The sequence below is a fragment of the Odocoileus virginianus genome, chromosome 4 (genome assembly GCF_023699985.2).
Source record: "Odocoileus virginianus isolate 20LAN1187 ecotype Illinois chromosome 4, Ovbor_1.2, whole genome shotgun sequence".
Taxonomy (NCBI): Eukaryota; Metazoa; Chordata; class Mammalia; order Artiodactyla; family Cervidae; genus Odocoileus; species Odocoileus virginianus.
Genome location: NC_069677.1, coordinates 40,606,283 through 40,623,142, shown reverse-complemented (window position 1 = coordinate 40,623,142; position 16,860 = coordinate 40,606,283). Strand labels below are relative to the sequence as shown.

Genomic DNA, 16,860 nt, shown 5'->3' with positions numbered 1-16,860 from the left:
GAAGTCAAGAGATACCTGGGGTGGGGGGAAGTAACAGGCAAGCTTGGCCTTCGAATACAAAATGAAGCAGGGCAAAGGCTAACAGAGTTTTGCCAAGAGAACACACAAGTCACAGCAAACACACTCTTCCAACAACACGAGACAACTCTACACATGGACATCACCAGATGGTCAATACTGAAATCAGACTGATTATATTCTTTGCAGCCAAAGATGGAGAAGCTCTATATAGTCAGCAAAACAAGACTGGGACCTGACTATGGCTCAGATCATGAACTCCTTATTGCAAAATTCAGACTTAAATTGAAGAAAGTAGGGAAAACCATTAGGCCATTCAGGTATGACCTAAATTTAATCCCTTATAATTATTCATTGAAAGCAACAAATAGATTCAAGGGACTAGATCTGATAGAGTACTGAAGAACTAAGGACAGAATTTAGTAACACTGTAAACAAGACTATGATCAAAACTATCCCCAAGAAAAATAAATGGAAAAAAAAAAGGCAAAATGGCTGTCTGAGAAGGCCTTACAAATAGCTGAGAAAAGAAGAGAAGTGATAGGCAAAGGAGAAAAGGAAGGATAGATCCATCTGAATGCAGAGTTCCAAAGAATAGCAAAGAGAGATAAGAAAGCCTTCCTCAGAGATCAGTGCAAAGAAATAGAGGAAAACAATAGAATGGGGAAGACTAGAGATTTCTTCCAAAAAAATTGGAGATTCCAAAAAAACATTTCATACAAATATGGGCACAATAAAGGACAGAAATGGTATGGACCTTACAGAAGCAGAAGATATTAAGAGGAGATGGCAAGAATACATGGAAGAACAATGCAAAAGTGACCTTCATGACCCAGATAACTATGATGGAGTGATCACTCACCTAGAGCCAGACATACTGAAGTGTGAACTCAAATAGGCATTAGGAAGCATCACTACAAACAAAGCTAGTGGAAGTGATGGAATTCCAGCTAAGCTATTTCAAATCCTGGGAGATGATGTTGTGAAAGTGTTGCACTCAACATGACAAATTTGGAAAACTCAGCAGTAGCCCAGGACTGGAAAAGGTCAGTTTTCATTCTAATCCCAAAGAAGGGCAATGTCAAACAATGTTCAAACTACTGCACAATTGCATTCATCTCACAAGCTAGCAAAGTAATGCTCAAAATTCTCCAAGTTAAGTTTCAACAATATACAAACCAAAAACTTCCAGATGTTCAAGGTGGATTTAGAAAAGGCAAAGGAACCAGAGATCAAATTGGCAACATCCATTGGATCACAGAAAAAGTAAGAGAATTCAAGAAAAACATCTGCTTCACTGACAACACTAAAGTCTTTGATGGTGTGGATCACAACAGACTGTGGAAAATTCTTAAAAAGATGGGAATACCAGACCACCTTACCCACCTCCTGAAAAACCTGTATGCAAATCAACAAACAACGATTAGGACTGGACATAGAACAACAGACTGGCCAAACTGGGAAAGGAGTACATCAAGGCTGTATATTGTCACCCTGCTATTTAACTTACATGCAGAGTACATCATGCAAAATGCCAGGCTGGATGAAGCACAAGCTGAAATCAAGATTGCTGGGAGAAATATCAATAACCTCGGATATGCATACACCACCACCCTTATGGCAGAAAGTGAAGAGGAACTACAGAGCCTCTTGATGAAACTGAGAGTGAAAAAGCTGGCTTAAAACTCAACATTCAAAGAACAAAGACCATGGCATCTGGTCCCATCAGTTCAGTTCAGTTCAGTCACTCAGTCATGTCCAACTTTTTGCAACCCCATGGACTGAAGCACACTGGGATTCCCTGTCCATCACCAACCCCCAGAGCTTACTCAAACTCATATCCATCGAGTCGGTGATGTCACCCAACCAAAACATCCTCTGTCATCCCATTCTCCTCCCTCCTTCAATCCTTCCCAGCATCAGGGTCTTTTCAAGTGAGTCAGTTCTTCACATCAGGTGGCCAAAGCATTGGAGTTTCAGCTTCAATGTCAGTCCTTCCAATGAATACCCAGGACTGATTTCCTTTAGGATTGACTGGTAGGATATCCTTGCAGTCCAAGGGACTCTCAAGAGTCTTCTCCAACACCACAGTTCAAAAGCATCAATTTGTTAGCACTCAGCTTTCCTCACAGTCCAACTCTCACATCCACACATGACTATTGGAAAAACCATAACTTTGATCAGATAGGCATTTGTTTGCAAAGTAATGTCTCTGCTTTTCAGTATGCTGTCTATGTTAGTCATTGCTTTTCTTCCAAGTAGCAAGTGTCTTTTAATTTCATGGCTGTAGTCACCATCTGCAGTGATTTTGGAGCCCCCCAAAAATAAAGTCACTGTTCCCATTACTTCCCATCTATTTGCCATGATGTAATGGTACCAGATGCCATGATCTTAGTTTTTTGAATGTGAGTTTTAAGCCAACTTTTTCACTCTCCTCTTTCACTTTCATTAAGAGGCTCTTTAGTTCTTCTTCACTTTCTTCCATAAGGGTGGTGTCATCTGCCTATCTGAGGTTATTGATATTTCTCCCAACAATTTTGATTCCATCTTGTGCTTCATCTATCCTGACATTTTGCATGATGTACTCTGCATATAAGTTAAATAATCAGGGTGACAATATACAGCCTTGATGTACTCCTTTCCCAATTTGGAACCAGTCTGCTGTTTCATGTCCAGTTCTAACTGTTGCTTCCTGACCTGCATACAGATTTCTCAAGAGGCAGGTCAGGTGGTCTGGTATTCCCATCTCTCGCAGAATTTTCCACACAGTCAAAGGCTTTAGTGCAGTTAATAAAGCAGAAGTAGATGTTTTTCTGGAACTCTCTTGCTTTTTCAATGATCCAAGGGATGTTGGCAATCTGATCTCTGGTTCTTCTGCCTTTTCTAAATCCAACTTGAATATCTAGAAGTTCAGTCTACATACTGCTGAAGTCTGGATTGGAGAATTTTGATCATCACTTTGCTAGTGTGTGAGATGAGTGCAATTGTGCAGTAGTTTGAGCATTCTTTGGCATTGCCTTTTTTTGGGAATGGAAGGAAAACTGACTGTTTCCAATCCTATGGCCACTGCTGAGTTTTCCAAATTTGCTGGCATATTGAGTGCAGCACTTTCACAGCATCATCTTTTAGGACATGGCAAATAGATGGGGAAACAATGGAAACAGTGACAGACTATTTTCTTGGGCTCCAAAATCACTGCAGATGGTGACTGCAGCCATAAATTAAAAGACGCTTGCTCCTTGGAAGAAAAGCTGTGACCAACCTAGACGGCATATTAAGAAGCAGACATTACTTTGCCAACAAAAGTCCCTATGGCCAAGCTATGGTTTTCCCAGTTGTCATGTATGAATGTGAGAGGTGGACAATAAAGAAACCTGAGCACCAAAGAATTGATGCTTTTGAATTGTGGTGTTGGAGAAGACTCGAGAATTCTTTGAACTGCAAGGAGATCAAACTAGTCAATCCTAAAGGAAATCAGTCCTGAATATTCATTGAAAGGACTGATGCTGATGCTGAAACTCCAACACTTTGGCCACCTAATGGCTTAGAAAAGACCCTGATGCTGTGAAAGGTTGAAAGCAGGTAGAGAAAGGGACAACAGAGGATGAAATGGTTGGATGGCATCACCGACTCAATGGACGTGAATTTGAGCAAGCTCCAGGAGTTGGTGATGGACAGGGAGGCTTGGCGTACTGCAGTCCATGGAGTCACAAAGAGTCAGACACAACTGAGCAACTGAACTGATATGAAAAAGAAAAATCACATGATTATATCAACAGATAAGAAAAAAAGCACATGGAAATATCTAACACTCACTTATGATCAAACACTTTCATAAAATAAGAATAGAGGGAAATTTCCTTCACTTGACAAAAAAAATCTACAAAAATCATACAGCTCCTATCATACTTAATAGTGAGAACTTTGCAGCTTTCTTACTCAAATCAGGTACAACGCAAGGATGTTCCCTCTCATTATACCTTTTCAACATTAACAGAAGCTGGGCATAACGCAATAAGACAAGTAAAGGGGGGGAAGTTACAAAGTTTGGGAAGAAAGAAATAAAACTGTCTTTGTTAGCAGATGACATGATCCTCCATGTGCATGCATGCCTGCTGAGTTGCTTCAGTTCTGTCTGACTTTTGTGATCCTATGGACCGTAGCCCACCAGGCTCCTCTGTCCATGGGATTCTCCAGGCAAGAATACTGGAGTGAGCTGCCATTTCCTTCTCCAGATGATCCTCACAACCCAGGGATCCAACCTGTGTCTCCTACATTGCAGGTGGATTCTTTACCACTGACCTGCTGGGGAAGCCCAGTCTTCAATGTAGAAAATCTTAAAGAACTGACCAAAAACATTTCCTGGAACTAAGAAGCAATTATTGCAAGATTGCAGGTTACATAGTTAATACACAAAAGTCAATCATTTTCCCATAGAGCAGCAATGAACAAGTAGAATTTGAAAATAATATCACAATATAATGTACATTAACAACCACAAAAGTGAAATACATATAAATCTAACAAAATATGTATCAAATCTATATGAGGTGTACTTCAAAACTCTAATGAATGATATAAAAGACTATTTAAATGAGAGATATTCCAGATTCATGGTTAGGAGGACTCAATATTGTTCGTGTATGCATGCGTGTTAAGTCGCTTCAGTCATGTCTGACTATTTTCCAGATCATCTCAATTTTGCTGTGAACCGAAAAATGTTCTTTATTTTAAAAAGTTTTTTTAAAAAGTAGTAAATCTTGAAAAAATAGCTGAAACAGTGATAATGAGAGAGGCTGAGGAAAGGGTCATTTCTTACCATGTGATTGATTTAAATGCAGCTTTTATGCAGAAAATTCAAAAATGTTTATCAAGGTTACTAACCTAAACACTCTATGACCCAGTAATTCCAGTTCTAGAAATTTATCTTACAGATTTTCCTCACTAGTGCCAAAATTTGTGCATTCAAGTTTTAAAATTGCTACATTATCTGTAAAACAAAAATACTGGAAGCAATCTAAATGTCCATAAAAACTGATTAATAACATTTGACACACCCATTAAATAGAATACCATGCAGCTGTCAAAAAGAAAGAGGATATCCTGGATAATTAGATGAAATAAAATGATGGTTAGGCTGTATTTTGGGGAGGAAAATCAGTGTACAGAGCAGTGTTGCTGTGCATATAACATACTACTGTTTGTGTAAAAACCACATAATTAATATTCTTAAATATTAAGAATTAATATACACATCTATTTGTGACAACAAATATGTATTTACTTGTGTATGGAAACAACAGCCCTTAAAGGGTGCTTATGGATCTCATGAACTAGTGCTTCCAGCAAAGGAAACTGGTAGGTAGAAACAGTGATAAAAGGAAATTTTTACTGTATACCCTTTGTCTTTTTCAGTTTTGTAACACTGAAATGTGGTATTCCTTCCAAGCAATCACTTTTAGGTAAACACATGTGTGTGTATACACACACATGCATGTAAGTGTGTATATATGCTGGCAAGCAGAATATTAGGTCCCCAACCAGGGATCGAACCTGGGTCCCCTGCAGTGGAAGCATGGAGTCTTAACCACTGGAACACCAGGGGAGCTCCTTGGTCTACCCTTAAGATTAAGGCATTTCCCATGTCTTCAACAAGTGACCAGAGCTCATAGCCTCAGTATTGATATGTAACCAAGTACAGCCTTAATCTGACCAGTGAAGAAAAGCCACATTAACACAAGTCACTTGGAGCCCAGCAGTAAGCAGGCAAGGAGAAAGTTTTCATCAATGTTCATCTACTTCTGTTCAAAGGAGAAGCTCATTGATTTTGCCCTAAATACAAGCACTAAAGAGGCATAATGTCTTGTAAAGTGGAGATAAATTTCCCTCAAGCTTGTCCACTTCCCTCTACTCAGATTTTACAATTCCCAAAGGAACTACGTATTGAATTGGTTAGACTCTCAAACATCACAATTCCCCCAAAATCGTGTGCAGAAAAGAGGACAGGATATGGACTGTCACTAAAAAATTATACTCCAGCCCCATTTTAAATGAATGATTGACATAATGTTTCTTGTATAAGAGTTGGTCCTCAAGAAATAAACACTACTCTGGGTAAAGTAAAGAAGGTCTAATCTTCAAATTTTCAAAGACAACATCCCATGGTGAATTACAGGAACACTGTCAGAGATCTCAAGAGTCCTGCCAGAGGCTGCCAGGCAGTCACTGTCTGACATGTCTCTTTATGTGATTAATGTGTTTACTCTTAAAGTTTGGGTAACATAGTAAGATTCAGGAGGCAATTTGTGTACCAAATTATCTCATATACATATATTTTAACTTTGAAATTCATTCTTAAGATTTTGCCTTAGAGAGATAAAGTCATGAGGGTGAATATATTTATGCATAAAGAAATTCATAATAGCAAAATGCTCATCAAGGCAAACGGATCAGTAAATTATGATACACACATACAGTGGGACTCTGTGCTGCTTTTTAAAAATGATGAAGGAGATCTACATTAGAAACAAGGAATTAATTCCAATATGTTATAGAGTAAAATGTAGGTTATAGAACCATATTAAGGTGAAACAGTCTATGCCCAGAGAGGTATTTAGAACATGTTGATGATATTTCAGCAATATTTAGTTCCTTATTTGAACTTTACAGCATTATTTTAATTTCTTGTAATAAGCAAGTATTGTTTTACAAAAAGTAAATTATTTCAATGGGAAAAATAGTGAATATCATTGTCAAGATTTGATAATGCCTATTTACATTTAGCCTAACTATGTCTAGATGCAAAACGCACTGAAACATCATCTGTTTTACGAAAGCACATCATTAGGGTAAGTCAGAAACTTTTTCTTTTTCAGTTTATATGATATCTACAAACACATTTTTAAAGTTCCCCAATAATCATGGGTTTTTAAGAAAAGCTTCACTTAAGAATTCTATGCAAAGACAGTTCATTAGAACTACCTCCAGGATATTATGTGACTTTGATTCTTTCAAAATTGTGCATTCCAAGGACTCCCTCATCCTGTCTTGACTTGTCTGCCACTAGCTGAGAGGGTAAGCTTTGCTGAATGAAATAAAGCTCACAGTTCATTTTCAAAGTTTCTGCGTGGCTTAACATCACTTTTTTAGATTAAGATGTGAAGGTACCAAAAGGCAGGAAGATGAGTCACAGAAATATGCCAAGTCACTTTCATATAGGAATAATGGGAAGTTCTCATTGATGACCAAATAGAATGAAATAATACTAAAGTGTAACAATGTGTTGAAATGACAACATGTTGTCATGTTTTCCTTAGATTCAGATAAAGGGAAAGTCTTTCAAAAACACACCAAACCAAATAACCTAAGAGCAGCAGCGGGCTGAAAAAGCATGTGTTCCTTTTGAACTTAGATTGAGAAATAGCAACAATCAACTAAATCTAGAATCGAGCATTCGTTGCTGTTTGGAAGGGTGTTGGGGGTTACAGGAAAATACGAAAGTGGAAGACAAGAATCTTTCCCTTCTATCAAACATAGGAGAGAGAAAGTAAGAATTTAGGTAAGTGTTTATCTGGATAACAACTAGAAATGCAACCGATGCGAAAAGAGGGGAGAGAGGTGTGTCAGAAGATGTTCCTGGAGACGTCAGAGGCAGAGAGGAACGGAGGGGAACCCCAGAACTAAATGTTAACCAGCAGGAACTGCAGTGGCAGAGAAAAGGAGGGGCAGGAAACAACCACTTCCTCATTTCATGTGGCCAGAGACAAAGTCCTATTCAGGGGTCCTTCTGCCTTTCTAACTCTTTCCAACTTCTGCCTTCATATGTCACATGGGTAAAATAAAGAGTAAGAAATATCAAGATGTAAATAAGGAAGAGGTATACTAAAAGCATCACCCTTCAACCTGAGAGGTATGGGGGAACCGGGGAGACTTGCTAAGGCTGACTGTCTGGGAGGAAGGAGAACTACCTCTGAAAGGCAGGACACAGCAAGGTGATGCTGCAGAGACAGCCACTGCTACCATCATCATGTCCATGCCTGCTCCCCAACACACAGACACACACACTTCTGAAAATCAATCAACTGAAGCTTAGACACAGGACGTAGTCTGCCAAACATTTGAACTTTCTTTTCTTTCTGTGTTCTCAAAACTTTAGTCTTTTGATTTTACACTATTAAAAAGTATTGAAGAATCCAAATAGCTTCAATTTATGTGGGAGACAGAGATAAAGACAAAGACACGTAAACACATACATTTACCATATTAGAAATTTAAACTGAGAAATTGTTAAAACACAAAAATACAAAAGCACATTGTGCCATCAATCATCACATAGCCTCTAGGAAACACCACTGTACACTCATGAAACAATGAGAGTGGGAAAAGTGGACAATGGATTAATATTATGATGAAAAGAGTTTTGGTCTTTTGAAAGGGTTTGTGGGTCGCAAAGAGTCAGACACAACTGAGCAACTGAACTGAACTGAATTGAAATGACTTCCCTAGAGATCTGAGATCATACTGTGAGAATTGCTGTTCTAACCTCAAGTCTATATTTTTCCAAAACTAGACCTTGGTTCACTGAGTGAATGGCATTCACAATCTGACTCTAAGCTCCCTCCACTGTCTCAAATCTCCCAATATTTGCTAAGTTCCCACAAACTAGTCACACCAGAATAAACCCTCTCCCTGAAAAAAAAAAAAATGCATTGTTTGTGCTTAAACAAGTGGCCATGTTGTACCGTCTTTCTGGAGCTACTTCATTCTCTCCTTTCAGAGGTTCCCACTGGAGATTTCAGGGCTCTGCTAAACTGTCAACCCACCCAGCCCCAGGCAGAATGGTACTTTTTCCAAGGATAGCACTTTGCTTTTCCCTCTCTTCATTTTACTCTACTCCGTCATTTCTTTGTGAGTGAGTCATGTGCCTGGTCCCCTGATATCACCCCACAGTCGGGTAATGAGCACCTGCCCGGCAGTGAGCTCTGGGAAGATTCTCTGTATCTCTGAATGTCCTCGAACTAAGGGAGCAAAGAAACTTTGTGGTATGTGAATCTTTGATCCCTCATTCCTGGCACCTGACACTTGTTCAAAACAGTTTTATTTGTTTTATCTAACTACTTTGAAATGATCAGTTATCACTGGCTGATGGGTCTGTGGGTGACATTGTTTCCTTTGTATTTTACTGCAGCATATATTTTTTGCAATTATAAATGTTACACAATGTTAAAGTGTTTCTCCATAGTTTAACTGGTAATAGGAAACATTTCTATATGATACACAGCTCTATGCACTTTATATACACTTTAGCATTGCATTTAATTGTTTATACTTTTGATCTCAGAAATAAAAGAGGCATCAATATCCAACTCATTTGTACAGAGATTCTTTGCATGTAATATTCCACATGTGCATATTCTATTGTTGCCTATAACTTGCATATCCTTGTGTTATTTTGGCTTTATCTTCATGTTCCAAATGGAAGATTACAGACCTTCTTTGTGTCCTATTTCTGAATTCCTCATGGAAAATTGCTCATCTTATGGTCAGGCAATATAGGATCATAACATCTACACATAAACTTAGCACTTTAACTCTGCAAATCTCAATTAGCAGAACATTCTTCTGGAAACAAATATATCTCTCAGTGGCCACCAGGGAGCCGAATTAACTGGCTGCCTTCATAAAGTTCAGTAAAACATTTACTAGGGAATGTTTCCCCCACAGATGGAATTCAAAATGGATTGTTTTGTAAAGGACTTTTATCTCCTAGAATAACCAGCAGAGTATTTGAAGTGGTGACACGACACACTACTCATTACTAACAAAGGCCCTTCCTCCCGTTGCACACCATCTGATCTACTCATTTCTGCGTGGATGCAGAAGCTTCTGCAGAAAGGAAAGAAGGATGGGCTGGAGTTATTGTTTAATAGGCCACAAGCTGGATACTGGCTGGCAGCTTGGCTCCTGCTGTGCTGTGACTGTCAGGCCTGGGGTGATTATGGCCACAGACTAAGCTCCATGGGTACCCGCTCCCTCCACGATACCCACAGGCTGGCCCTCCCTGTCCTCTAAGAAGGGCTGTGGTCCCTGTGGCATCCCCACTCCAGTTTTCTCATTGACATGCAGGGAGCGCTCCCATAAGCAAAGGCTGCAAAACGTCATTAACGTGGTGCGGAGACAAACACCACTCGAGCCGCATACCAAGCGGCGGCACATTTAACAGAATCATTTTATTATGAATACATTCTGGGCCGCCACAGCGAGCCCCTCGCCGAAACTGTGCCGGCAAAATGGATCTTTGCTAATTACATTTCATGCATATTTCAGATCTTTCCACAGGGATGCAGGGGGATGGGGATGGGGATGGTGTGCGTAAAAAAGGGAATTTTACAGCCAGGTTCACTTGCATTTGGTATCAAGAGCCAAACTAGCTGGTAACAAAGATAAGTTCAATTACATTCCACGTTGTGTTTGCTTTAGCTGGAATACTTCCTCCGAGAAACTCTATCAGCGCTGCTGTGGTTGCTGGTTGAAAATGAAATTACTCTCCAAATCCACCTGAATACACATTATTGCAGAATAGCACAGAGCTTAAATCATTTCTTTCCCACCTTTCCTTTTCTATATTTGTCCCCAGATTGAATTAAGGAAATGGATGTGGGCACATGTTAGGAGAGTGACAGAAAAGCATCATTACCTGCTTCAAGACTGAATTGTAAAGGACACAAGTGACTGCTTTCTTGTGGCTTGTCACCCTCTTGCCGGCTTCACTTTTCATTGCCAGCAAAGCTAGCTGGTTATTAAACGAGATGAAGAGTCGTCCGTGGGCTTCATCAAAGTGGAAGAGACACCTGAAGTCCTGACTCTTGGGGAAAAAGCAAGAGATCCTCTGGATGGATAGTTGATGCTGAATATCCCAGAGTCTCAAAACCTGCAGGAAAAGTAACAGAGTCATATGACTATATCAAGAATCATTCTAATTTTCTAACCAAATTCTCTCTAGCTCACCCTGAACCTCAGGCTGGCTCCCCATAGCGCTGTTAACTGTTCGCCCTTATCTCACAGAACACATTTTTTGTATTTCCCTTCTCTGTTTGAGTATTTCCTCAACTGTAATCTCTTCCAGGAAAGGGATTTTGTTTTGTCTCAGTCCTCAGAAAAATGCCTGCATTCAGCAGGTGCTTGTGCTAGGAAGAATAATTGTCTTCAAAGATATCCATGTGCTAATTCTTGGAAAATGTGAAAATGCTATCTTATATGGCAAAAGAGATGTCATAAATTAAGGTCTTTGAGATGGAGAGATAATCCTGGTTGATTTGGACAAGTCCAGTATAATCACAGGGCTTCCCGGATGGCTCAGTGGTAGAGAATCCATCTGCTAATGAAGGAGATGTGGGTTCTATCCCTGGGTCAGGAGGATCCCCTGGAGATGGAAATAGCAATCCACTCCAGTAGTCTAGCCTGGGAAATCTCATGGACAGAAGAGACTGGCAGGCTATAGTCCATGGGGTCACAAAACAATAGACTTGACTTAGTGACTAAAGTTTTTCACTCTCCTCTTTGACTTTCATCAAGAGGCTTCTTCACTTTCTGCCTTAAGGGTGGTGTCATCTGCATATCTGAGGTTATTGATATGTCTCCTGGCAATCTTGATTCCAGCTTGTGCTTCATCCAGTCCAGTGTTTCTCATGATGTATTCTACATATAAGTTAAATAAGCAGGGTGACAATATACAGCCTTGACATACTCCTTTTCCTATTTGGAACCAGTCTGTTGTTCTATGTCCAGTTCTAACTGTTGCTTCCTGACCTTCAAACAGATTTCTCAAGAGGTCAGATGGTCTGGTATTCCCATCTCTTCCAGAATTTTCAATAGTTTATTGTGATCCACAGTCAAAAGCTTTGGCATAGTCAATAAAGCAGAAGTCGATGTTTTTCTGGAACTCTCTTGCTTTTTCGATGATCTAGCGAATGTTGGCAAATTGATCTCTGGTTCCTCTGCTTTTTGAAAACCAGCTTGGACATCTGGAGGTTCATGGTTCATATATTGCTGAAGCCTGGCTTGGAGAATTTTGAGCATTACTTTACTAGCATGTGAGATGAGTGCAATTGTGCAGTAGTTTGAGCATTCTTTGACATTGCCTTTCTTTGGGATTAGAATGAAAACTGAGCTTTTCCAGTCCTTTGGCCACTGCTGAGTTTTCCAAATTTGCTGGCATATTGAGTGCAGCACTTTCACAGCATCACCTTTTAGGATTTGAAATAGCTCACCTGGAATTCCACCACCTCCACTAGCTTTGTTCACAGTGATGCTTCCTAAGGCCCACTTCAGTTCACATTCCAGGATGTCTGGCTCCAGGTGAGTGATCACACCATCATGATTACCTGGGTCATGAAGATCTTTTTTGTACAGTTCTTCTGTGTATTCTTGCCACCTCTTTTTAATATCTGCTGCTTCTCTTAGGTCCATACCATTTCTGTCCTTTATTGAGCCCATCTTTGCATGAAATGTTCCCTTGGTATCTAATTTTCTTGAAGAGATCTCTAGCCTTTGCCATTCTATTGTTTTCCTCTATTTCTTTGCATTGATCACTGAGGAAGGCTTTCCTATCTCTCCTGGCTATTCTTTGGAACTCTGCATTCAAATGGGTATATCTTTCCTTTTCTCCTTTGCTTTTCACTTCTCTTCTTTTCACAGCTATTTGTAAGACCTCCTCAGACAGCCATTTTGCTTTTTTGCATTTCTTTTTCTTGGGGATGGTCTTGCTCCCTGTCTCCTGTACAATGTCATAAACCTCCATCCATAGTTCATCAGGCACTCTGTCTATCAGATCTAGTCCCTTAAATCTATTTCTCACTTCCACTGTATAATTGTTATGGATTATACCAGAATAGTGGTTTTCCCTACTTTCTTCAATTTAAGTCTGGATTTGGCAATAAGGAGTTCGTGATCTGAACCGCAGTCAGCTCCTGGTCTTGTTTTTGCTGACTGTATAGAGCTTCTTCATCTTAGGCTATGAAGAATATAATCAACCTGATTTCGGTGTTGACCATCTGGCTTTGTCCATGTATAGAATCTTCTCTTGTGTTGTTGGAAGAGGGTGCTTGCCATGACCAGTGCGTTCTCTTGGGAGAACGCTATTAGCCTTTGCCCTGCTTCATTCTGCACTCCAAGGCCAAATTTTCCTGTTACTCCAGGTGTTTCTTGACTTCTTACTTTTGCATTCCAGTTCCCTATAATGAAAAGGACATCTTCTTTTGTTGTTAACTCTAGAAGGTCTTGTAGGTCTTCACAGAACTGTTCAACTTTGGCTTCTTCAGAATTTCTGGTCAGGGCACAGACTTGGATTACCATGATATTGAATGGTTTACCTTGGAAATGAACAGAGATCACTCTGTTGTTTTTGAGATTGCATCCAAGTACTGCATTTCAGACTCTTTTGTTGACTATGATGGCTACTCCATTTCTTCTAAGGGATTCCTGCCCACAGTAGTAGATATAATGGTCATCTGAGTTAAATTCACCCTTTCCAGTCCATTTTAGTTCGCTGATTCCTAAAATGTCGATGTTCACTCTTCCTATCTCCTGTTTGATCACTTCCAATTTGCCTTGATTCATGGACCTAACATTCCAGGTTCCTATGCAATATTGTTCTTTACAGCATTGGACCTTGCTTCTATCACCAGTCACATGCACAACTGGGTATTGTTTTTGCTTTGGCTCCATCCCTTCATTCTTTCTGGAGTTATTTCTCCACTGATCTCCAATAGCATATTGGGCACCTACCAACCTGGGGAGGTCATCTTTCAGTGTCCTATCTTTTTGCCTTTTCATACTGTTCATGGGGTTCTCAAGGCAGGAATACTGAAGTAGTTTGCCATTCCCTTCTCCAGTGGACCACATTTTGTCAGAACTCTCTACCATGACCCGTCCATCTTGGGTGGCCCTACATGGCATGGCTCATAGTTTCATTGAGTTAGACAAGGCTGTGGTCCTTGTGATTAGATTGGTTAGTTTTCTGTGCTTGTGGTTTTTAGTCTGCCCTCTGATGGAGAAGGGCAGACAGACTGCCTCTATGGCAGAAAGTGAACAACTAAAGAGCCTCTTGATAAAAGTGAAAGAGGAGAGTGAAAAAGTTGGCTTAAAGCTCAGCATTCAGAAAACTAAGATCATGGCATCCAATCCGATCACTTCATGGCAAATAGATGGAGAAACAGTGGAAATAGTAACAGATTTAATTTTGGAACTGCAGATGGTCACTGCAGCCATGAAATAAAAAGATGCTTACTACTTGGAAGGAAAGTTATGACCAACCTAGACAGCATATTACAAAGCAGAGACATTACTTTGTCAACAAAGGTCCATCTAGTCAAGGCTATGGTTTTTCCAGTAGTCATATATGGATGTGAGAGTTGGAATATAAAGAAAGCTGAGTGCTGAAAAATGGATGCTTTTGAACTATGGTGTTGGAGAAGACTCTTGAGAGTCCTTTGGACTGCAAGGAGATCCAGCCAGTTCATCCTAAAGGAAATCAATCCTGAATTTTCATTGGAAGGACTGATGTTGAAGCTGAAACTCCAATATTTGGCCACCTGATGCAAAGAACTGACTCATCTGAAAAGACCCTGATGCTGAGAAAGATTGAGGGCAGGAGGAGAAGGGGACAACAGAGGATGAAATGGTTGGATGGCATTACCAACTCAATGGACATGAGTTTGAGTCAACTCCGGGAGTTGGTGATGGACAGGGAGGCCTGGCGTGCTGCGGCCCATGGGGTCACCAAGAGTCGGACATGACCGAGTGACTGAAGTGAACTGAACTGAAGTGACTAAACAACAATATAACCAGAGGGAGATCAAAGTTACAGAATGTAAGATAAACTCTGCCTAGGGTTTCCCTTGTAGCTCAGTCAGTAAAGAACCCACCTGCAATGCAGAAGACCAGGTTTCAATTCCTGGGTTGGGAAGATCCCCTGGAGAAGGAAGTGGCAAGTCACTCCAGTATTCTTGCCTGGAGAATCCCATGGATAGAAGAGCGTTGGTAGGCTACAGTCCATGGGGTCGCAAGAGTCGGGCATGACTCAGCAACTAAAACCATCACCAGTGTTCCTGGCTTGTAGGATGGAGAAAAGGAGCTATAAACCAAGGGAGCTGGAAAAGGCAAGGAAACAAATTCTCCTCCAGTGCCTCCAGAAAAGTAGACAGCCTTGTGAGTACCTTGATTTTAGCCTGGTGAGACCCAGGCTACAATTCTAACCTACAAAACATAAAAGGTGTGCTGTTGCAAACCACTGAGTTTGTGGTTATCTGTCACAGTAGCAAAAGAAAATGAATATGATCTCTTTCTCTATATAGATATTTAAATAGATAGTAGGTAGATAGATAGATAATATATGTATTTTTTTGTGAAACAAAATTCTTTACTGTCTCAGTCACCAGGGAAGCCCATTAAAGGAAATCGAGTTCAGATAACACAGACAATTAAGGCACAAAAATGCCACACATGTGGACAAGCACTGAAGGAAATGGGAAGAGGAGCTCTGCAGATGCCAGTGTTGCCCCTGTCAGTCATGGAGCAGAATTAACACAGTGCAGTAAGGCAGAATCAGGCTTTCCTGGTTGCTCAGAAGGTAAAGAATTTGGCTGCAATGCAGGAGACCCAGGTTCAATACCTGGGTAGGGAAGATCCCCCTGGAGAAAGGAATGGCTACCTACTACAGCATTCTTGCCTGGATAATTCCATGGACAGAGGAGCCTGTCGAGCTACAGTCCATACGGTTGGAAAGAGTCGGACATGACAGAGTGACTAATACTTTCAGTGAGGGAGAGTCCGAATGAGAGGGGAAAACCCCTCCAAAAGGGGCTGCAGGCCAGTTCTAGGGCCAGACTTCTTCGGTCGCCGTCTTGGCTCTGTCCCTTACTGCAGAGTGAACTCTAGTATGTTTCTTTGTCTCTCTGAAATTTTGATGTGGTACCTACCTGAAAAGTGAAAGGGAAGTCACTCAGTCATGTCTGATTCTTTGCAACCCCATGGACTATGGAATTCTCCAGGCCAGAATACTGGAGTGGGTAGCCATTCCCTTCTCCAGGGGATCTTCCCAATCTAGGGGTCAAATCCAGGTCTCCCACATTGCAGGCAGATTCTTTACCAGCTGAGCCACCCCCTAGCCAGCTGAGGGAAGCCCAAGAATACTGGAGTGGGTAGCCTATCCCTTCGCCAGCGGATCTTCCTGACCCAGGAATCGAACTGAGGTCTCCTGCATTGCAGGCAATTCTTTACCAACTGTGCTATCAGGGAAGCCTGGTACCTATGTAATCTGACCCTATGAAGACTGAATGAGAGCCCATGTCAAGCATTTGGCGTGATGACCTGTATGTAGTAAGTGCCCAATAAATGTTTTATTACTAAATGTATTTTATTCCTTCTATTATATAAATATTAGAACCTTAGAGCAGAAAAAGTTCTTTCAAATAAACTGGTGTGCTTTATCCAATGTGAGAATTATTTCTAAATTATCTATGAAAGATGGCCTCTTTACACAAGTGTTTATTACTCCATAAGGCAAGCAACCCTGTAGTTTTAACCTATTTTAAATCTTATACTCCTTTGGGGAAAAAAAAATCAGTTGAAAATTATGGCCCATCCCCTCCTCTTAAATGCACATATTCATATATGAGCACAATATCCCATAGAATTTCTTTGGATACATAGACACATGAATCTCCCATGCAGATCCTGGGATCCCATGGGATAGGAATTCCTATAGCATTATGATAAGCCAAAGACTTCCTCTTCTACCTTTTGATTCTATCCTACTCTCTTTCCCTACATCTACATCAGCCT

At 40.5% G+C, this 16,860-nt stretch overlaps 1 protein-coding gene across 3 annotated transcripts in view; it reads right to left on the bottom strand.

Annotated features, from left to right (window-relative positions):
- Positions 1-16,860, bottom strand: part of WDR49 (WD repeat domain 49) — a 160,191-nt gene that overhangs the window by 73,265 nt on the left and 70,066 nt on the right. For all 3 annotated transcript variants that reach the window (XM_020878618.2, XM_070466465.1, XM_070466464.1), the window contains one exon: positions 10,715-10,948. In XM_020878618.2, the coding sequence (XP_020734277.2) occupies positions 10,715-10,948 (234 nt within the window). The remainder of the gene's footprint in view (positions 1-10,714; positions 10,949-16,860) is intronic.